At 39.4% G+C, this 23,886-nt stretch overlaps 2 protein-coding genes across 15 annotated transcripts in view; one reads left to right on the forward strand and one right to left on the reverse strand.

Annotated features, from left to right (window-relative positions):
* Positions 1 to 3,562: 3,562 nt before the first annotated feature.
* On the reverse strand, positions 3,563 to 14,161 carry LOC117955645 (glycogen phosphorylase, muscle form-like). Its single transcript, XM_034890258.1, has 20 exons — positions 13,795 to 14,161; positions 11,953 to 12,054; positions 11,756 to 11,834; positions 11,512 to 11,615; positions 11,186 to 11,317; positions 10,976 to 11,087; positions 10,796 to 10,878; positions 8,580 to 8,723; positions 8,317 to 8,409; positions 7,962 to 8,108; positions 7,446 to 7,609; positions 7,163 to 7,277; positions 6,971 to 7,072; positions 6,405 to 6,552; positions 6,181 to 6,239; positions 5,945 to 6,086; positions 5,575 to 5,782; positions 4,505 to 4,639; positions 4,209 to 4,275; positions 3,563 to 4,037 (listed from the first exon to the last, which is right to left on the reverse strand). Exons 1-20 carry the CDS (start codon positions 14,035 to 14,037, stop codon positions 3,888 to 3,890), a joined length of 2,529 nt encoding a protein of 842 aa, XP_034746149.1. The 5' UTR covers positions 14,038 to 14,161; the 3' UTR covers positions 3,563 to 3,887.
* A 9,386-nt stretch (positions 14,162 to 23,547) lies between these two features.
* Positions 23,548 to 23,886, forward strand: part of LOC117955125 (neurexin-2-like) — a 118,242-nt gene continuing 117,903 nt past the window's right edge. For 5 of the 14 annotated variants that reach the window (XM_034889314.1, XM_034889313.1, XM_034889316.1 and 2 more), the window contains exon 1: positions 23,556 to 23,886. This exon is cut by the window's right edge. The gene's annotated coding sequence lies outside the window, so the exon portion shown is untranslated. The other 9 variants (XM_034889318.1, XM_034889320.1, XM_034889319.1 and 6 more) reach the window with 5 other exon arrangements.

Raw genomic sequence — 23,886 nt, forward strand, 5'->3', positions numbered from 1 at the left:
GAATGTGCAAGTTAAACATTTAAATGCTACGGTTTATTTTACTTCTGCTGTTATCTAAAGCTGTTAAATGTTTGATGAGAGGTTGGACTTTAAACAGGTCCCTCACTTTTTGTTCAGTGTTTGCAATCATTTACTTAGAACTAAAGTTGTATTTGATTAAGCATGGCATTATTTACTATTTACATACCGAGCACGGATTGCGCTGGTATTGGCTGGTCAACCATTTCATGTGCTTCACAAGCATTGGCTCATTTACAGTTGTGTTGCTCTACATTCTAACCAGTCACATCACACTTCATCTCTATTACGCTGCTCATAACCTCATGCCACACATTTTGTTGTTGGTTTTGGAGCTTTATGATAGGTTGTTTATGAAGCTCCAAAAGAGAGTTAGTGACCCCAAGCATAAGGAATATCAGTATAAGACCTCATAAAATATTATGTATTTGAGCAAATGTTCAAAAAAAGAAGTCACACAATGCACAGTGGGCTCTCGGGACAGAGTTGGCTATTGTGTGTCTCACCAGGTCCGGTTGTTTTTACTCCTTTCTCTCACCTGCCACCTGGCAGCAACAGCTCCTCCGACAGGTGACTCAAAGAACATTTAAAAAGCATTCTATCCACAGTACAGACAACGTGGGGATGTTTCCAGTTGTTATAGTGACGGGAAAAATTTCCACAATCCCCTAAATAAAAGGTGTATATTAAGAACTGTTAACAATAAATTAAAATAACCATGAACAAGAGTTACAGCCCTGAAAATGACATGATGACCCTTATAAACATCTGTGCCAATAAAACATAATGAAGGCTGTAAAACAACACAGTTGTAATTCTTCATGGTGATATTTTTTAATTCATTGTTAAGGATGAGTCCCTTGGTGGATGCACTGAACTGCAACAACACTTGATAACAGCTTTTATACTGACTTTAGCCCTCTAACTGTCTGCATCCCATCACCAGCACAGTAAATAAGAATGCTGCCCTCACTGACATGGTGCCGAAGTCCTGTCTGCTGCTGAACTGGGTCTTGAGCTGTTGGTGTTGTCTGCTTGGGCCACAGCCATATTAAACTCCTGTATCCCTCTTTTTTATTTGTGTTGCACCACTGAACTCTGCTCATCATTTGTCCATAATTTGCCTTATCTAAAGATACCCACTTGGTACCTAAAAACCCTTCGCAAGATTTCTTTCAGAATTTTAGCAGCCTGCACTCAACATTTCTCAGCTGAGAAGATTTCTGAGGAAGGGAAACCATTTGAAAGTTATTTCACATGCAGATAATGAAATGTGTTTGTTACTTGTCTTACTGTTTTGAGGTTTATTCTGTATCTGAGGTCCATCGAGATATTGGATGAATGTTGACTTAACACTTAGCTCAGTCATTCTGCAGCTTCTGCTGTCCACTGTCACTGCTGTCCACTAATTTGATCACATATTTCCATTTTTCTTGTAAAAAATTTAAAGACTGTTTTTCTGTGATTTTTATTTTATTAGATAATGATAGATTGACAGGAAAGGGAGGAGAGAGGGGATGGCACACAGCAAAGTGCCGCAGGTCAAATTCCAACCCAACCCCGCTGCTGTAATATAAATGTGTATTAAAACAGTCCTAAAGTTTACTGTCCTCACACTTTGTCATGAGCCTAGTTTATAGGTCTACCGCAAGTGGAACGATGGCAAAATCAATTATTTACACCACTAAAATGTAGTCTACCAAAGTGCATTGACAGGGTGTGTAGACCATAGTTCAAATAACCATTTCTTAAGTGTGATGTCTGGAAATGCAGTTATTACCCAATAATATTATCTTTCCAAACAAATGCATAATTAACTGATTTTGTTGATTTGAATTTTCCTGGCATATGTGGTCTTCATAATTAAATTTGAGCTCCTTCAAGGCTGAATTGTGCAGTATAATCATTCAAGAATGTCATGTCTCTGTTGTGGTTTGGGTTTTTTGTTTGGGTGTATGTTTCCCTTTCTCTGGCCTCCTTGTGTTTTTGCCTGTTTTCTCTATGGTCCTGTGTCCCTGGCCCTGTCTTGTTCCCCCGTATCTGTTTGTTCTACCTTCTGCTTTATTTTGGTAGTCAGCTTCCTGTCTTGTCTTGGCTTGTCTTGTCTAGCTTTACTTTTGCCTGTCTCATTGTCCAGCCCCGCCCTAATGTGATTCACCTTATGCCTCACCTGTTCCCTATTATCTCATTACCTCTTATATTTAACCTCTGTGTTCCCTTTGTGTGGTGCGGCATCATTAGTTTTGTCCTCGAGCCCGGTGTGCTGCAAGTGTCTACGTTCGTGGAGTTTTCCCGTTCCTTACGTTTGTTTTTTCTGTGTGAGTACTCCCCTGGAATATTCCATTGTGATTGCCTTGCCCTGCTCTGCTTTTTGCTTTGGATTTTTTGGTGTTCTTTGGATTCCTTGTGTATTGGACTTGGCTTTTTCTGTGTTTTTCTCATGGACTATAATAATGATTTTTGTTGAAGTTCTACCAGCCTGCTCCGACTCTGCTTTTGGGTCCTCCTCCTGTCACCTCCCGTAACAGTCTCGTGTCTGTGTCAGGTTTTAGTTTTAGTTTTTTGTGTGTTTTCTGTTTAGTTTTTCATATCCTGTTTTATTTTGCAACTTACCTTCTCGTCTCATTTTAGATCTGTTGACTTCCTGGTCTTGCCCTCCCTCCCGCCTGTGTGATTACCTGCTCCCGCTCTAGTGTTGCACAGTGTCTCATTGGCCCCCCTGTCTTGTGTATTTACGTTCAGACGCATGATCACTGCAAAACAAAAAGAAAAGAGTGTTTTATTTCTCTTGAATAGTGCTTTGTACAGGGCTCCATCTCTTCATTTAGATGTGGAATGTATCTGTATTTGTGCATGATGGAAAGGTGTGTCAAATGTTTATATTGTATCATGTCTTGATTAATGGAGGGTGATCATGCAGACGTTTTTTTTATGTTGATTGTTTGGGCAGGCAATGCAAGGAAAAACTTCTGTGTGAACAGATATGAGTTTTATCTAATCAATTTCTCTCCTTATGTAATGGGAAAATTACATTCAACCAATGATTTTCATAGTTATTCATAATGTCTTCAATGCCTCTCAGAGTATTTGGTTGGTATCTGTCCTCAGTGTGATCACTTTGTAGGAGACAACTGTATTTGTTATGACTTTGCATTCTCCCACCAAGGATAGATGACGTGGAGCCTGACAGAAACAGTTGTCTAAAGCGGTGTTTTATCATAGCAGGTCCCAGGTCGAGACCATAGCCTATCCAAGAGACAAGATTTCCTTTTTTCAAAACCTTTCTAAAACCTTTAACTCAGTTTGTAGCCTGTTTTTATTATGTTTAAACAAGGTCTCTTCTTCAACACAAATTCCTCCCTCGCTGAACAGAAACTTCCACAACACTTATCTTATGTAGTTTGTAATTCACTTGACCAAGGGCCAACTTTGAACTGTTTACAAACGGTAAAGCCATACCTTTTTAAATAAATCATCTGGAAATACCTGGCTTTCCCAGAAAAAGAATGAGAAGATCTAGGAAAAAGTCATACAGGCTATCATGGTATATAATATTTTTATTCAGAAGGGGTCTGAGTGGACATACAACAGTTTATATTTTTGAATAAAAAAAATACCAATAAATTGACAAAGCCCACCACTCTTTATCCACTGTAACCTGTTTTTTGGGAATCTGCAGGTATGAAAAATGTAAACTAAGCCAGAGCCAAGAGTTTGAGTAAGACACAATGTAGTAAAGTCAAGCATTTAATGGTAATTTCTTTTAGACACAGGTTTTTTTGGGGGCTTTTATCAGATGCACGTGGTTTATTGGCCGTGTTGCGACACAAGCAGGGAAACTTGGGGTGTTGTGCCATCATGTGGACAGTTTATTGCTTATCATCAGGGGCGGGGAGTTTCTCAAGTGTAGGCTCCATGCCCCAGATCTCACGAGCATACTGGGCAATGGTGCGATCACTGGAAAATTTGCCACATCCAGCAATGTTGTAAATCACCTTCTTGGTCCATTCCTTGGGGTTCTGATGAGAGGATGTAAATGATTGATAAAGTCAATCAGCTTAATAATAATCGGTATTTAATGGGATTAGTAGCTCTGAGTCCCCTTCCATAAGTGGTCATGCTCATAATATACTAATTAAAGTTCTCCTATAAATGCATGAAATACCCATGTGGCTTTTTAATGAACATACCTTGTAAAGAGCATTGACTTTCTCCTGGCATTTGATATAGTCTTCATAGTCAGCAAAGACCTTAAATCTGTGCATAAAAGAACGTGATTAACTCAATGAACAGGCTTTATAATTCAATGTGAATGCACAGTGTTTGTGTGTATGTTTGGTGTACTGGATGTTGGTGTGCATGCAAAAGGCTGAGTTATTTTCTCCTTTTCTTTTCATGCACCAGCATGCAAGCTTATACACGTTCCTATTTGTATGTATGTACGCATCTGTGCCCCTCAGGCTGGTAAAATATGATGTGTCTTTACCTGTCATGATGCATCAACATGTTGACAATTTCCTTAAACAGGTCAGGCTGCCTTGGGCTAAAGAAGCCTCCAGCAATCTGGTCAATGGCCTGTTTCAGCTCAGGCAGGCGATTGTAGTACTCTTCAGCGTGGTAACTAAGAAGGACCAAAAATAAACAAAACGCACGTTCAGAAAAACAGAAGAACAAGCTTGTTGCTGCAGATCAGCAAGTTTGACAAGGCCACACCTTTTAGTGTAAAACATCTCAGCTAGGGTGGAAAAAACACTTTGACATCTGGTGAAATTTATCAAAACCTCTGTGAGAGAGTGTAAAGCTGCTGGATTGTCAGAGCACGTGGAGCTCACTAGATTGATGTCAAAAGGTCTTATTGGACTATCTTGGAGCTATTTCACCAAATGAATCTGATGACAGACTCTGTTCTTACATGCAAAGACATTACATGCTGTTGTGGCACAAATAAAGAAACAGGGATGAATTATTTTTTATGTTTGTAGAAAACATATTTGGAGACTTGCAGCTGTGTCTCACCTTACTCAAATGTGAAAATGTGTGTGTGTGGCAAAAAGGCAATATCACACACTGAACAGGTTTAATTAGCTACAGAAAAAAATATATTTGCGGTGGTAGTGGAAAATGCTGTCAATCTGACAATTGGGATTTCCATTGGATCATAGTACTGTTACGTTCTGCCAATTGTCCCATGCTTTGTCACATGACCAATTCATTTCAAAGTTTCTATTATGACTATCCAAAATTCTGATACCATGTCACCAGCACAACTGTTTTTGTTATTTAAAAGTGGCAGACTGAGCTGCTAGAAAATGTATGTTGTATTTGGGTATACAATTGTCTTTAGTTTTTTTTTTTTTTATTAAAACAAGTGAAATTAATAATGAATGTGATCTTTTATTTAGCCGAATAACATTGTGTTCTTCTATCCTGTCAACTATTTCCTACATTTCTAAGCCCCCAGGCTCCCCCTAACTAATTATTGGTCCCCCCCCCTTCTGTGCCACCCCACCTAAAAAGAAATCCTGGAATGGGCCCTGATGAAAGGTCATCCCTTACCCTTTCTTGTCAAGTGCATCAACGTCATTCACCCTCATGCCGAAGATGAAAATGTTGTCCATGCCGGCCTCCTCGGCCATCTCAACATTGGCTCCGTCCATGGTACCAATGGTTAGAGCACCATTCAACATGAACTTCATGTTGCCGGTGCCAGAGGCCTCAGTGCCAGCTGTGGAGATCTGCTCTGACAGGTCGGATGCGGGAATGACTGAAAAGATGAGAGAAGTAGAGGGTTGATGACTCTAACAAGCATTTTGCGTTCAAATAAAGTTAAAAATACCGGCTGCGCACAACTGCAGAGGGGAAACAAGCAGGATGATGAGCATGAGAACAGATACAAAGAGAGAGGAAAAATGTATTTGGAAATTACCTCTCTCTGCCAGTGTGACTCTGTAATTCTCCAGAAAGATGACTTTGAGACGATCTCCGACCACAGGATCATTGTTGACCACCTCGCCAATAGCTGTGATCAGCCGGATAATCATCTTGGCAGTGTGGTATCCAGGAGCAGCCTGCATGAAAGGAAAAGTAGAGTGGAGAAAGAGTGTTAAATGAATTGAGGGTGAGTTTGTTTTTAAAACCCAGCTGCTTGATTAAACTACAAACCTTTCCTCCAATCATGACAGTTCTTGGAGTCCACTGCTTGTTGGGCTCCTTCTTGATACCTGGTGGAGATATGAAGACGTGATTACAAGAATTGCTGCAAGAGTGTGTGTCTGTGCAGTCTCTGACACAGACACACACACACACGGACAATCTGTCCTGAAATCATTCTACATACCACAGTATTATGTATTATTAATATAGTTCAATATAAAGATTGTTCTTACGGTTATAGTAGGTGATGATGTGCAGGCAGTTCAGCAGCTGTCTCTTGTATTCATGGATTCTCTTGACTTGCAGGTCAAACATGGAGTTGGGGTTGATCTTAACCTTGTAGTGCTCCTCCAAGTGGACAGCAAACTTCATCTTGTTTTCCTACTTTATCCAAACAGTGACTTCATTACATAAAACACATGTTCAACTTATGTGGTTATTTGTATGTGCCAAATAAAGACACATTCATAATTGTAGAAAAACAATTCTATAAGATACAATAGATAAACACACAACATTTGCCCTGTGTCAAAGAAAAAAACTCCTAGACTTTTATACATTGGGCAGAGGCGGCAGTAAATGCTGTTACTGGAGGCTGCGATCACAGCTCGGCAGGTTGGTTCTGCTGTCTGAATGTATGTACAGTAAAAACATGGACTAATCTGGGCATGTTGCCATTAAAAGGAAATGTTTTTATTGCGCTATTGCCAGCTATAATAAAGGCTGACTATCTAATCATGATTATCACCTAACTCACACATAACTGTAATTGCAGCGTTGAGATCAAATAATACTTCACCTGCTTCACTTTGGCAACATCTCGAATGAAAGCCTCATCATTCACATACTTGCAGAGACCCTTCAGCTGGTCGAGGTCACGGATGAAGTCCTCACCGATTCTCTGTTAACAGAAATGCAAAAAGAGTAACTAAAAACTGCAGATATTCACAACGTTGTTTGTGTAAAGTGTGCATATTAAAACACTGCTAACCTCAGCGATGACCTCAGCCAAGCCAGGGTTGCACATGACCAGCCAGCGGCGAGGAGTGATGCCGTTGGTCTTGTTTTGGAACTTATGTGGCTCCATTTCATAGAAGTCCTTGAAACTGCAGGCAGTGAAGCATCACATACATCAGAAAAAAAACAGATGATGCAGTAGCCCAAGGAATCATAAATGCCAGGGGATTAATGAAACAAATACTACTACGTACATGTACTATAGTTCTGTGATTTATCACTGCAGAATATGACAAATGCTTATTTTAGGGACATACACAGTAGCTTTGAGGATGTCAGAATGAATCTGGGCCACGCCGTTGACAGCATGGGAACCCACAATGCACAAATGGGCCATGTTGATCCTCTTTTGTCCGCCTTCCTCAATGAGGGACATGCGGCCCAGACGACCATCATCACCAGGGTACTTGGCAGCAACTCTCTGCAAAGTTCAAAAGAACATAAGGCAAAACATAACTCATAGATTCTGTTTTCATTTTTGCTTGCGGGATAGTGGATTTATGTTCCAATTCATGTTAAAGTAGGTCAACACGGATATTCTAGAAAAATATGAAATGAGCAACAACAGGACAAGTCCCATCAGTGTGTAATAAACCTACCTTAACTTGTACATTGTGTTCAACCAGGCAGGTGGAAGTACAGAGAGCTATTCTATTGCAAGTCTTTATGACTACATTGCAACTTAAACACAGAGACCACCTCTGCTGACATAAATACACCTTGTATGCAACGCATCATGGAAATGATAACATGTTGCAATGTGCGGTGCTAACCTCCAGGTGGCGACGGTTGATTTCATATATAATTTCCAGGTGACGAGGCAGCAGATAAGCAAAGAGATCGACTGGCCAGCGCTCCAGAGCTTCAGGGAGCACGGTGTGATTGGTGTAGGCACAGGTGCGCACACAGATGTCCCATGCCTAAACACCAGCGAGAGGAAATATACAGTCACTGTGAACGACTATGATGATGGCGGAAAATCGTTTTATAAACTACACTAAATTGTAAATACACTGTAAGATGAAGCAAAGCAAGAAAAGTAATCTTAAATATTAAAATGTGTGTTGAAAATTTTGAAAAATAAAACCATGCATCTATGTGAAATGCCCCAGTGTTGCTTGTCCTCACCTTTTCCCATGCAAGTTTCTCCTCATCAACCAGAACCCTCATCAGCTCAGGAATAGCCATGGCTGGGTGAGTGTCATTCAGCTGGATGGCAACCTGAATATGCAGAGCATAATGAAATGTCAAAACAAAATTCTTCAAAGACACAATAACACCCACCTGTTCAAAACACTGACAAAGGCAATTTAACAAAAGCACAGAGCCAACATCAGAGGGGAATCTTTTCATTTGTGACACAAACTATTTTGTTGAGTTTTGTGCCTCACCTTGTCAGGCAGTTTGCTGAAGTCTGTGCGTACAACCTCCCTGGAGCCAAACTTAGAGACCTTGAAACGACGGATGATGTCTTGCAGGGTGGCAGACACCACAAAGTATTCCTGCTTCAGACGGAGCTCCTTTCCTTCAAAGAACTGAGGATAAAGGCACATATTTGTCTGTTTCTGCTCTGCAGGCAGAGATGACTAGGTTTTGTATTAAACATATCCTTTAGCATATTAGTAACTGGTATTCATGCATGGACAACTAAAATGTTTCAATTTTAATGAAATAATTACCCAAACCTTATGTAACAAGAAAGTGGTAGCTCGGATATCAAATAATTATAGTAGTATGATTATCATGCAATTATAATCATTTCAGCATAACATCAAACACCCATCTATAATATACACTTTTATGCGAATGTAGTTAATGCAATTAAATCTGTGCATCCATTTAGTAAAGTTTCCTCCAAACATTTTTGGAGATTTATGGAAGCTAAATTCAGTTTTTTATCTTTTGACCCAGAGCAACCTTAAAAATGTATTAAGCCAAAATAGAAGTGACCACTGATGTGATTAAGGAAAAGTTTTGTTATTACATAATATTAAAGGGGATTTAATAGGCTGGATATATTAGCCTATTGTATAGTTCTAAAATTGTGTATGTAAGTTACAATCCTCAGGCCCAAAGTCTTGCCCTGGGGCACGTTCAATCTCAAAACAGTGCGCAACGTTTTGCGCCGGTTTCCTGGTTGAAATACCCGTTTCCTCGGAACGGTGTGCGCAACTGGCTTTGAGCTTTCTTTAACTGTCTATAGCTTTGAGTTTCTCTCGTGTGGTGGGTGTGTCACAGGTGACACCCAATCAGCAGAGACGTGTATGTAGACATGTGGTTAAAAAGGCAGAGCGCTTGCGCACACAGTGTTCAACGCACACCGTTTCAGTTCAGTAAGGGTGAAGCTACAGTTGTCGGGGCTGAACGTGCCTCTGGTTTTGAAAATGGATGGCACAGACCGATTTCCCCTCAGCAATTGGTGTGGCTGTTTGCCAAGTATTCTACTCCTAGAAGTTTATATTTCCTATAAAAGAAGATTACTACGGTCACAATTAACTATGGATGATCTGATGCAGGACCAATTTGAAAGTCAGCCGCGGCATACCTCTGATTAAAATAGTCTAAATTAATGTAATGAATTTTTCTTCTGGAAAAAAATGTGCTAACTGCTAACAAGCTATAGTTTGCCAGGGGTCAGAGAAGACGCTTTTTCTGTTTCCTGTGTCTTATTCGGAGCTGATGTGACACAGGACTAACGCTGGGCAGTTGTTCTTCTTCAGCAGAGCACAGCAGCTTACAAACAGGCAATTAAGCAATGTAACAGCAAGTGAAGGAGAACAGGTATGTGCCCAATCACCTGTTAGAAATTAATTAGAAATACAATTTTGTCAAAATGTAAAATTCTGTTATTTTCTGGTTTTGCATATGTGCCAACTAGTAGTTCCAACTAAAATGATTATATTTCCACAATGAACTAATCTTTTATTTTTAAGCAGTCAATTAATCTGTTAAAATAAATAAGGAAACATGTATTTCTTACCAAACCTTGATGTGGTGTCTCGATATAAAACACCAGATTGGATAAAATGGAACTTTCTGATTTATTTATTTTTTATTTATTTTTATTTTTACTACTACTATGAGTGAATAAACTAATTAGTGTCTGGGTTTTCTGTATTGTTAAAAAATAAACTGTGATAGAACAGCAGTCTATTGTAAAACTAACTGATCTGAATTCAAACAAAGCTGGAATATCTGGCCCACCACTGATTCTGCTCTCACTTCCAAAGACATAAATTACCAGACCCGACATGAGTTATAGCTCGAGCTAGACGGTTATCTCCCAAATCCTCCCTCTTGAGCCTTCAGAAAGTCAGCACATGGTGGGCATTTCTTATTTCAGCTATAAAAGACCTCTTCAGAGGAAGCTAGAAAAGCACACAGCGGCTCTAGCTGAAGACAAAGGACTAGTTGGGGTCCAAATTATGGAAATCCACCTGAATTAAGATGAGCCCTACATTCATACAGGAGCCATGCAGTCGACAGCCCCTATAACGCTCAACATTTCTTATTTCTTCTTATTTTCTCTAATCCAGGTTTACATGTGCATGGCCATCCTATGGGTGCAGAGCGGGTGAAAGAAAAGGTAATAGAAACATTTTCTTACATTGTCGTTGGGATACAGCACACGGGAGATGTTCTCAGCCAAGTTTCTGTCCAAAACAGCTTGAATGTAGCCACCAACATTGACTGTAAAGGAAAACAAACATACGTAAAATACTTTCATTCAAGCTCATTTAACAGCTGTGGCATGATTTAAAATGTTTGATCTCTGCCGGACACATACAGTCTTTGAGGTTAAACTCGCAAGGCGCCTTCGCCGACCACAGCCTCATGGTGTTGACAACGTTGTTTCTGTAACCAGGGATAGGGGTGTCATATGGCAAAGCCAGCACTACCTGTCAATACCATCACAGGAAGAGATACAAATAAATATATCATCTCAGAAGGTGTTTATTACTATTTATATTAATGTACTTCATAATCATATTTTCACCTGAGTGTCAACCCATTTGACACCATCGGGTTGATGCTCGGTCCTGCCATAGAAGTGCACTGGACGCATGTACTCAGGTCGTGCCTTTTCCCAGGGGTTGCCAAAGCGCAGCCAATCATCAGCCTCCTCAACCTTGATATTAACATATATTTATATTTAGGGGAGAAACATTCATAGTGGATTTTGAGCTAAGCCAGACATAGAAAATTATAATGAAAAAAGAAAGAAATCCTGCAGGCGATTCCAGGTGAAAAAGAGAGAGTAGTAGCTATTCATGTGGCTTAAAACAAGAATATACATTTTTACATCTATTTTTCATTTCTAACCTGCCAGCCATTGACGATTTTTTGATTGAAGATACCAAACTCATAGCGAATACCGTAACCATAGGCAGCCAGACCCAGTGAGGCCATAGAGTCCAGGAAGCAGGCTGAGCACCAGAGACAGCACATGCAAAAAGCAAATCATTTGACAAGCTTTTACGTAAAGTTCTGCATTATTTATTTAGTCAGTCAACAGTGGTAAACATTCTTTGAATTTATGAAATATGATGGGTGAAAAGATACTCACCGGCAAGGCGTCCCAGACCACCGTTTCCCAAGCCAGCATCTTCCTCCATGTCCTCCAGTTCCTCCATGTCCAGACCCAACTACAGAGGACAACAGAACACAGCTTGGACTCATGAAACAGTCCTTTTGAGATGGCTTTTACAATGGTTGGAAAAGGACATTTTTATAAGCGATACAAATGAAGGGTCTTTGTCTTACCTGGTACATGGCCTCATCACAGGCGTTCTCCAGTGCGAGGTTCACCATGGTGTTTTGAAGGGTGCGGCCCATGTAGAACTCAAGGGAGATGTAGTACACGCGCTACATTTTTAGACGAAGGGGAGAAACAAAGGTCTTAGAAGACTAACAGAGATATTTTTGTGTCAACAAATGATTAGGGTACAGAAAGGTCTCCACAGTAGCATGATGGGTACCTGAGCCTGTGTTTAGCCTTTGCCATTTAGTTATTTTTTTTCCACCAGATATGGAGGGGGCGGACACAGGTTCAGGAGGAGAGGAAGAGATGGGAGAGGAGAAGGAACTGGGGGACCGATTGCTCTGGTTGTTACATAACACCAACATTTTGGCCCGGGCAAAAATAGCTGTAGAGGTAGCCATAAAGGTCAGCCTGAGCCTGATACTCTTTCATTGTGGAGTTCAAGTCTGGAGTGAAGTGGTCTGGATAGATGTAAAATAATAACAAATACAACTGACAAGCCATATCACTGAGCAGCTAACAGGATCTTTTGAATTATATTTGACCGTATGTTCCAAATTGTATCAGACTTCAAACCTGATTTCTTGTGATTATGCTGAATAACTTTTTCTTTTCTTTTCGAGAATGCACATGAGCATTGTGAAGAAATGTAAATTTATAGTACATGATCTTATGCAGCGCAAAACTTAATCCTGAGCTTGGATTTCCTCCCTCTTTAAGGTTAATGTTTAGACCTTTTTAAGGGATTTACCTTTCAGTCTAGAAAATCGGAACAAGGTGATGCATAAAGGAGGTCAGAAGGATTTTAAGTTGGAAGTGGCAGCCCACCGACATCTAATCAAACAATTTCTGAATACTTAATGTGAGAAGTAAAGATCTCCCTACTGAGCTTAATATAGAAGGGCTTTGGCACTCAAGTTAAAGAACAATAACCCTGCAGAGTAAGACGAGGGGTTAATGTTGAGAAGTGGAAAAATCATCCTCTTTATTCACTACAGATATTAAGGATCTTGCCAGGAGATTTTTTTTCCTGCAAAGTAAATGCAATTTTCACTGTCCTTCTGAGCCTTTGTTGACATTACACAGTTTTGTGTGATATTTTCCAGGAATGGTTTGCAATTTTGCTGCTGTATTCCTATTGTTTTAAGGTTCTTTCTGTTGCAGATATATAGCTTATGTGGCTGCTTATATATAAACTTGGATGCCCTCAGAGGCATGTACTCATATAACACAGAAAGAAAGTCCTATGTTCTTCATGGTCAGACAGGATGGGAACAGAAGGTCATGGAGAGGTTTAATGTTTCAACACACTATAAGAACGGCAGCATACCAGCAGAGTGCTAAGAAGCCCCGGTGAAGTTTAAATGCCATGACCTTACACTGATATCAGGCTGTTGAATGTACAGTTGAAGAATATAAATCCCTTGCTCTTATGAAAATGATTCACGGTCTTTTGTTTAACTGTGCAACATGTGCAGAAGTTATTTTATGACTCAGTGTAAGATTCAACTTATGGCACAGAATTATAATAAAAACAATTAACTTAGTACCGGACAGGCAGTGAAGTCACAATGCAACAGCTTCCATATAAATCCGGAAGACGTAAACCATTTCTTAAGTGAAATATAGTTGCCATTATTCCCCTGCGGTGTTTATGCAGAAAAATGTAAAAGCAAACTAAATGTAGTTTTCTATTTCACAAAACACATGTGATATTGTTCATGCCGTTATTGGCATGAAAAGGGTAGCACCTTTTGAAAAATGAGCCGGTTAGTAAATACATTTCTATATTCATGGAAATTGTAATTACTGTAAATATTTGTGCTGATATGGCTTTCACTTACTTTGGGATCTTTCTCATAGTAGTGCTGCTGGGTTCTGATCCACCTGCCAATCAAGTGCTCCCGTACAGTATTGGCAAGAGCAAAGTAGTAATCCCTTCTGGTAGCCACATTTCTGTCCTTGACCAGCGTAAAGTGGAGATGTCTGTTGAAATCTAGCTTCAATTGTGAAATGTTTTCAACGCCGGCGAGGCCTCGCACTGAAATCTGTTTCCTTCTATCATGGTCAGACAAGGGTTTAGACATGGTGGCACGAGTTGTTGCAGCCCAGGGCTCTGACTCTGGCGGAGTGTAAACAGTAAGACAGCAAGAGCACACCACAGGCCCGAACACACAGCTAGAGAGACGCCCCCACCACAGGCTCAGGTTCAGCCTTTTAAAGACATCACTATTAATATTAAGTTGAGGGTGGAGCTGATTGTATAGATTAGGGAAAGGGTGGGGCATATTTTGAGGAAAGAGGTTGGAACTTTTAAATCAAAGATATGACTACATGGCATCTTCATTTACTGTACATCTACAGTTTTAATAATACAATGAGGATTAGGAGCTACTCTTTATCTTTTTAATTTGACTTACACTGGTCAAAACTTATAATTGACTGATAATTTTCAGTCAACTTGACCAAAGCAGTACCAACAATCGGAATCTTATTATTTAGAAAATGTGAATGTATTAGAAAAATTCTCTGTCATGCTTGTATTTCACCGTTACATAAAGAATGAATGTGGCATTTACAAAGCTGACAACCTACAATGGCTTGAGTGATTCGGCATCATTCATTATCATTATTAAAATAATAGCATGACATAAAATCACAAAATTATCTTTTTCTACTTCTCCACTACCTGCATGGGAAAAGAATTCTCTGATATTGTAGAAATGAAGACGTGCAGACAGTTACAGAGGCTAACTCGTTTTTCTCTCCATAGTTGGCAGGGGTACCTTGGCCAACTGATTGTAATGATAGACAGTATATTAGATCTTTTTTTTAATATCTTTGTTGCACCTAAAAGCAAAGCACTACAAACATCAGCTCATTTTCATATAGTATGGCGACACTATTAAGTAAGTTTATTTATAGAACACTTAACACAGCTTAGGCTAACCAAAGTGCTGTTCAAAAAAGCACTAACGTTCTGTATGAAAGAACATTAAATTTGAAAATAAAAAGCACACAATAAGATAACAATAAGCAGTAGTGTTAGAACACTTAACATTTTAATGCTACTGTATCACTTTACATGTACTGTTGAGCAGTGGTGCTGTAAGTTGTTATAAACCAGTGATCCAGAGTCTGTGTAGATCACATCTGTTCAAGAGCCCGGAGCAATAACAGACACAAAAGCAGCAACAGCAGAGCTACTAAAACCCGCTCTATTTTCAGTTATCACTCTTGCGAGCCAAACTATCATGAAGTCTTGACCTTCTATAAATAGTTACTCTGACCCAGTCCCAAAGGCCATGATATTTGAAAGGCATATCTTGTTAATGTCAGCAAGAGCCGGCAGACTACTGCTATGAATCGGACCACAGCATTAGGGGCGAGGCTGTGTTTGCTGGGCTCTTTTCAGTAGGATGCAGTGCTGCAAGCTTATCATTATCATTAAAGGGGGGGTTCTGTCTTTGGACTGAAATTGGTTAAAAGCTGGATGAATGAGTGACTATTATTTTAATGTCAAGACGTACTGGATTGGACGGCAATTTGGATGAATGTTGACAGAAAAAGTATTGGAGTAACATCACATCTTTCAAACCATTTGCCACTTTGTGGTATATTTGGTGAAAAGATGTAACCCATAGTAGTGTAGATAGTAACACAAATAAGCTAAAATGCTTCTGACACACACCACAACTGAATCATTTGAAGAATTTTTAGAACTTACACAGTATATAAATACCATCTACACCACTTGCTGTTGTGTTCCTTTTATTGTTCCTGCATGCCAAATGACCCCCACAATAGAGAAACCATCACACAACAGATGACAAAGATTGAAGCTGGCATGCCCCCGATTTGTCCATTATGATGAGCAAATTATGTTCTTACATGTCTACTGGCTGTTCTGTCAAATGTTACATCAAGCATTTCAAGACCACACTGACTGAATGAATGCACTTCCTGATAGAATGTGAATAAAAGCCAACAATGTTCTCAATGCGAAGGCAAATTTTAAACAACAAATGGAGTTGTTTGGACAGTTTAGCCACTGAACCACATCTATGTGCCAGCCCAACGTAGCCAGTTTTATTTAAAAATAATTTCTTTATTTTCTATCCACAGAATCTGTATCAGTGTCTTTTCAGCTCACACAGTTATTTATGATCTCTAAATCATGTTGTCAGGAAGACAAAGTTTAATTAATTTTGATTACGATTTTACTCCTTAGAGAATATTAAGTCAATTAACTGTGATGTTAATGAATGCTCTGATTGCCAAACAGTGACTACAGTTGTTCAGGCGCCTGTGTTTTCAGGCAGGCGTTAGAACAGGGCGTAGACAACAACTCACTGACGGTGGCTTGTAAGAGCTACTGTATAGGCCGGTGCCAACTAGGATTTATGTGGCAATTTAAGGTTTCTCACTTTTTGTCGCCTTAAACATGTGTAAAGGAGTAAAATGGGGCATGAAAAGGAACTTTTGTGTTTACTTTATGTTGACATTTAAGATTGGGTTTGGAGTTTATAATATCTAATCATTTCAATAGCAGGCATCTTTTTGCTCTGATGGGCTGCCAATGTAATTACAAAGTCGTATATAGCTACAATAAAAATGTCAGGTTTTCTTGATCTTTTATTTATGTTAAATACTTAAATTAGTTTTTAAAACAAACATTCAAATGTTTTGTGTTCTTTATTGATCGTATTGTTTTTTATGTTTTGCACTACACAACACATGCTGAGGAGACTCTTAAAAATATAAAGCTGACATTATGGTAAATTCTCCCTTTCACACAGTCGTAAATGTATCTGAAAGCTGTCACACAGAATAGTGTTACTTTTGCAGGTGCAATCTATGTCTGGCACCTCCATGTCCTAAACATCATGTTGCACTGCATGCTTTTCATAAGCATTTCATTGTTTTTTTTTACACTTTTTTTTTTTTCTCAGTTTATTTGTATTCTTGCATATAGCTAGCTGGGGGGGGGGGGATTTGGCTCTTTGCAGGGGAGGAAAGGAATACATTTTTCATCTCCTCAACATCAGGATTCAGGTGTCATGGGATTGGCTTCAGAGGCACGTGAAAGAAATAGAAACAAGACTTGTCAGATTGATGTGAGATCCAGTAATAAACTAATGGGAAGCGCAGGGCATGTGGTTCAGTGAAAACATGGCAACTCATTCTAATTAAGGTTAGATAGAAATTCAGACTGTACAGCAGCTAAGCAGACAAATAATTACATCTCAAGTTGATGTGGCTGTAGTTCTCTCTCGCCTCATTCACACATTGACTCACTGACATTTTTACACTGTCTTTTAGTGGGAAAGTTGTTTCCTCTCCTTTGCCTGAAGGGAATTAGCATCTTTGTTTACATCTCCCCAAAAATGATGGACTTAAGGTATTACACCTACTACTTGGCACACATTTACTTCTGCACATGAAGCTGCAGCAAGCAAGAAGTCCTTTCTTGTCATAAATGCATTGCATTTAATGAAGATACATAGTTAAAATACGTTCTAATAAACAACTCAATTAAATGTCATGCACTGTGAAAGTGTTTATCTCCTGTTACCCCGAAGTGATTTTATAATTTGTGAAATGCAATTGTATCTCTCATGGTGGAAAAATGCATTTAATTGCATCCACTCTGAACATTTCTATTGTTTAGAGTTAAAAGGGTTTTGTGTTTGCAGAATACCAATCATCTGATTTGCATTGCATTTCTTGATGGCAATTTATCACAGCACAGCTGGTTCACAGGGACGTTGTTAAGTTGCAGTGTTTTACTCAGGTCAAATGTTTTGTTGTCTCACTGTTTAACCTGTCACCAGGGGGCCAACACAGAAGGAATACTGTCACCTGGTGGTAAATCTGGTAATGTCACATTGGAAACCACCAGCTTTGTTATGTATTAAGTGGAATGGATACGACTAAAAAGCACTACATTGTAAATAGACTTCATTAAAAGTATAAAAAGCACTTTACAATGTTGCCTCACACACACACATACACACACACACACACACACACATACTCTCGCATCATTGGTGGTAGGAGCAACTTGGGGTTTAGTGGCACTGTTTTTTTTTAATGATTTATTTCCCTTTTATTAGCAACGGTGGATAGACACGAGATGGGGAATGACATGCAGCAACACACTGCTCCGTCTGAGGAGCACCTTCAGTGATAGACTCCTATACCCACAATGCACCACAAAGTGCCACAGAAGGTTGTTCTTATATGTGGCCATCAAACTATCTAACTCCTCCCTCTGAGTGTTAAATGCTTAGAGTGTCAAAACTGGACTCCTAAAACATACAGTATTTCCACATTACGTCTCCATATTCTTGGACAGTAATTACATGGTGCAATAATTTATCAAATACATATGCATTATTTATTTATTCTCTGCTGCTACTTATATTCACACAATGTTTGTACTGTATTTATGTTGACACTGTTTTTTATGTTCACACTGCACTACAATAGCATTTGTACAACCCATTGTTTCAGCAACAATCTTTTGAGACCTAATCTAACTTTAATTCTACTAACATATTTCTTGTACTTTTTTTAAAAGATTCAATTCTGGCCATTTTAGCCTTTAATGGACAGGAAAGCTATGGATAGGAAAGGGGGGAGAGAGAGGGGGAAGACACGCAGCAAATGCGCGCAGGTCAGACTCAACTGCGTCAAGGACTGGGCTCTACCAGGTGAGCTGCCCAGGCGCCCGTAACTATGTTACTTTGTGTTTCTTTATAATTATTTACTCACTCTTGTCTCACTGTTATTTTTTACCCTGAATTTTACTGTGAGCAACTGCAACTAAACAATTTCACAAGTATTCTGGTGAGATCAGAATTTGCAGGAAAGCATCAAAGATCCTTCTTTGTCTCCTTTTAAGATAGATTCAGTTCACACCCACTGTTACCTGATTAGACATCAGGACTGTGTGTACCCTAACCCTTACACCTTTATCACCAGCATAGCTCCACCTATCTTCGACCTAGGCAAAGGTCTAAACAGAACGGTGGGCTCTTGCCTGTCAGAGCATCGGCACAGGACTGGATTTATCCGGTAACATGACGTAACACTGCTAGTTTAGCTAACTTTAGCTGTCAACAATAACAGTTGGAGGTTAGGAAAGACTAAGATTAACACCATTTGTTATAAATCAACCTGTGATTAGGGCTGATACCACAGTCATATTATTGAGATTGTTTCAAATAGATAGTATGAATGATACTGTATTTTAGTATTACTTAAAACTTGATCTGCTACACAAATTCAACATTAACATTATGACTGACCAACACGTCATTCATGTTCATCCATTAATCAATACTGCACTCTGCAAAGCAAATGATATGAACACAGATCAGATTTAGTCACTTAGGTACACTTAAGACTTACTCTGAGACAGTGTTGTAGTAATTGAAATCGGTCTTAGTCTCAAGACCACTTTTTGAAGGTCTTGTCTTGAAATTATCTGTATTTTTACTTGTCTACAACTTTGTCTTGTCTTGTTCTCTGATTAAGAAGACTCAGGATTTTATTTCAAGACAACAACTGCCTTTTGATTATTTTATCAAGGCATTTCTCATGATCCACGGCAATGAAACAGGTGAATGAAGAAGAATCTAAATTAGTTTTCAGTGGGTGTTTTTCATTATGGGAATGTGGATCTTTCAGATCAATTTGAGTGCCTATGGTTACCATAGGGCATGCAGTGTGGGACTCGCACTGGTCTGCAGCCTCATTTATAAAACTGCGGCAAATTTGACTGGGTCTCATCCTGCCTTGGTCTTGTCTTTGACTCAATCTTCAAAGTCTTGTTTTGCCTCTGTCTCGATACACACTGTTCTGGGTGATGACTTTTTTCTCGGTTTAGATGGTCTTCACCACAACACATCTATGAGACCTTACTTGCAACGCAGTACTGCTGACTTTATGTTATCTTGTTTGTTTTTAATAATAACTGCTTAATACTGAGCAAACTGCTTATTTATCTTTTTCCATCGGTTGCTTCACCCAGGAGAGTTGATCATGGAGGTAATGCCTTTGCAACAAAAACTTGAAGTTTATTTCCTCCTCACAAATAGGTAATTGAGCACTGTAGTGGTTTTGACCATATCACTGAATATGTAACAACATGGAAATGGTCCAAATGATGCCCATGGCTTGCACATATATAGCGTTCTTTAAGGTTAGCTCCTGTCTCACGCTGAAGTCCCATTTCCTTCTACAACTGAATTCCCACGAGAGTCTTCATTGCAAGACTCTTCTGGGGTTTTGGTGAAGCGACCGATGTAGATAGAGGTAGGGGACAGGACAAACTTTGAATTTAAACAGTTTCTTCACAATGTCTGACTTGAAAACACATATTGTTGTCACGTAAGGGCCCTGTTTATGTTCCACATACATTTTAAATGCATTTTGTGTCTGTTAAGAGGCACAAAGGCACTCTTTAGAACACGCCCCCACAACTGTTGTTTTAGCTAACTGGGAGCTCTAGCCTTTAGCTGCAGCAACTCCAGTTTTGCTAGCACTGATGTTGGTTGTTTTTTTTCCCCTATCGACAGTACTCCGTGACATCTAGCAATCAAGATTTAGGTAAAAATAGGCCGGATTTCTCCTTTAAGAAACAAAGAATATCTTTGTTTGCTCCGGCAGAATCCCAGAAAGCACATTCAATAACTTGCATGCTCTACTTAAGTCCCGAGGGCTTTCTCACAATATGAATGTTGCTCAATATTTTATTGCAGTTGTGGATACATATCCCTCTGCACAACAGATATGTAATGCTATTTTCTCATGTAGACCTCAAAACTTTACTCTGCCTCAGTCCAGAACAAAAAAATCAATAATTGCTTTAGACATGTCACTAAAACACGCACAAAAATGTTTGGTAAGGTGTTTTGCCCAGGGTATGATTGCGTCCCAAAGGGAAGGACAAAACGATAACAGCTGGGTGACTGAACATTTTGTGATTTAGTGCACAAAAGTAAAACACACGTTTCTGTTCTCTTTGTATTCCCTTTTCATTAGTTGACTACAGCAGCCCTGAACTGCAAACCGCTACGGCAAAAGAGAAAACGCATCAGCAATTAAAAAAACAGCAAATCGATTGCGATTTGATTTTGTGTTGTCTGTTATGCCGTTGTGTTTCACATTTTAGGTATCGGCCGCAGTCAAAGCTTTGTTGCACAGAAGTTCTGCTCTGCAGGTTTTTTTTTTTTTTTAAATCACCAAAGGCCTCATAGGAACAATAAGAATACATGTCTACTGACATGCTAGAGACTCTGGTGTGTGTGTGTGTGTGTGTGTGTGTGTGTGTGTGTGTGTGTGTGTGTGTGTGTGTGTGTGTGTGTGTGTGTGTGTGTGTGTGTGTGTGTGTGTGTGTGTGTGTGTGTGTGTGTGTGTGTGTCTTCTGGGGACCTCTCCAGTCAACTCTCCTTTAGCGCTGCAAAATTTATAGGACTGTGTGTGTGTATAATTTCATTTCATCATTTAATAATTTATTTTAATTATTGAAGTCACACATGCTTCTGAAAGACACCCACACTGACAGATTTTTGTGTTTAACAAACTTTCCCCAACATGCAGTATAACAAGTGTGCCTCCAATTTCTCTTGACTCTATTATGAAAGTCTCAAACTCAGACTTACAATTCAAAGTATAAACTGTAAAGTACCGACATAACATATTCTCTCTTAGCATCCATGTAGGCTGCACTGCCAAATCATAATACAGGGCCAGTAGGCACAGCTGAATCATTGTACAGATATTGAAATGCAGAAGGCTGAGGAGAGAGGCTAAAGGTAAAATGAGATAAGATGTCCACGATAAAGACAGGAAATCCATACCCACTCAACCTCTGTGCTATGTAGAAGCAGCAAACCATAATGGACATTTAACCTCTAAAATGTGTATGGACTATACTCTTTAGAGGAGTTTTTGAAATAATCAGCCCTCTGATGACAACATTGTTTGGATTTCTGTCCAGTGTATCTGATACGTTACTGTCAGGCAGATGTGTTGTGGACATGCTTTCAGTTCATACTTTGGCTTTGGGTTACTAAGCTGAATTTCTGGATTTTTGTTAATGGTAATATTTAGATTTTTGTTTTTTTATACCAATGTTTGCCACAGAATATTGTTGACATATTTCTACTTTGTACACTTGCAAACAATGTAACACTGTATTTTCTGTCATGTTGGAATTAAAACATTACTAAATTGAAATTCCGCCAGTGCACAAATTATATTGTTGATTTTTAGAAGTGAGGCTTTGAAATGTAGCAGTAAATTCAGCAAACTAACCCAACTGTTATTCAGCCTGTTCGCTCAGACTGAATTGTTTGCAGCCAAAAAAACATTTCAGAGCATTAATTTTTCATACCTCATCCTCAGATTCAAGATTGCTTTGATTGTATCTCTCTCGCAAGGAAGCCTTAGACCCATACGGGTTCACCTTAACAGGCTTTTAGGGGGTTTGGACAAATGAGACAACTGTCACTGATAAGTCAAATATTTAACACTGACTTCACAGCATATCCACGCCTGCTTACAAAACAACATCCGTTGAATGGCATAATGAGTCCAAACTTAACATAGACGGAGCAGCTCACACATTAAGCTGGAGCAATCATCCAAAACCAACCAAACATCTGTTTCCCCAAACGCAGGTTAAAAGGGTTATGTTCTCCAGCACCAGACTTTTATTGCACTTGCATCCATTTTTATGTCTGTATTTAGTAACAAATTGTTTTGTTTATGTTTTTCCTTTTGATGTCTTTTATGTCTTATTTGTCATGTTATACATTACATTACATTTGAGCATTATTTACAAGAATAATACACGTTTGTTAGGTCCTTAAAAATTACCCTTTCAGATTTCCCATTTTTAATGAGAAACAACTTTTTTTTTTTAATAAATTCCAAAGTTCAAAACATAAATTAAATTCACATTTTAACTTGATCTCAATCTCAGCAGCATCCCCTTGTTCCATCTTCCCTGTGGTTATTATAATGGGGGAGATCCCAGGGGGGCTGTAGCATTTCCTGCAATTGTAACTCTACGGGCTATTACAAACAGCAGACCTCACAATGACAGGTCAGCTGTTGCTCTACCAAATCCAAATCACATACATCACCTACCTCCTACTGGGATGATGGCAGCTAGGTCATTTCATTGATATAATTTGAGAAGGTGTTTTTTTTACACTTTGTTTTCTGATGAAAATAATGCAATTAGAAGAACCGAATATGACCGGCAACCAGTCGAATGGAGACACACCTTTTCAGACAGGCAGGTTAAAATTACAATTCACCTATAACGGCCGGAAGTATGAGTCAGTGATGAACCATATTGAGTTTGTCCTCAATAACGTGGAGAGATTTTTAACAGACTCCCAGCAGCTGGTAAATCTTGCCATGTGCTTTGCTCAAGGACACTTAGGCAGCATGGGGTTGGGGTTGACGAACCCTTAACACTAGGTCCCCATTAAATAAGATGCCACTCCTGTGTTGAGATGCTTTATTCTAATTCTCTACTAGGATAGCCAGTACCTGCGTTAGTTTATCTACCAAAGGTTACGTTTCTGTGGTTAAACGCCGTTTAATCCCCCATGGCAACGGTGCTGTTAGTTTGATGGGGAGCAGGATTGGTCAACTGCAGCTGACCGCGCCCTCAACCCATATAAGCTACCTACCAAACTATTACCACCAAGTGTCGGGGGAATGACGGCTCTGCTGCTGCTCTCGGTGCGGCGGAGGAGAGAAAGCATCTTTGTCTATCCGGAGAAGCTCTGGGCTTCCCTGCCTGTCTGCCTCCATCGACACAGCAACATCTAAAAGATAAGAAGACTATCCATTCTGAAGACAGAGGTCGCATCTTCATCTGCCGCATTAATCTCTGCTCAATTTAGGAT

This window comes from Etheostoma cragini, chromosome 13 (assembly GCF_013103735.1).
Source record: "Etheostoma cragini isolate CJK2018 chromosome 13, CSU_Ecrag_1.0, whole genome shotgun sequence".
In the NCBI taxonomy this organism is placed as follows: domain Eukaryota; kingdom Metazoa; phylum Chordata; class Actinopteri; order Perciformes; family Percidae; genus Etheostoma; species Etheostoma cragini.

Excerpts from the sequence above, each read along its gene's own strand:
- LOC117955645 (XM_034890258.1), bottom strand. The coding sequence starts at position 14,037 with ATGTCTAAACCCTTGTCTGACCATGATAGAAGGAAACAGATTTCAGTG. Across the intron at positions 11,835-11,952 it reads GTGATGAGGCCATGTACCAG|TTGGGTCTGGACATGGAGGA; the intron begins GTAAGACAAAGA and ends TGTCCTCTGTAG. Across the intron at positions 6,087-6,180 it reads CTGTCATGATTGGAGGAAAG|GCTGCTCCTGGATACCACAC; the intron begins GTTTGTAGTTTA and ends CCTTTCATGCAG.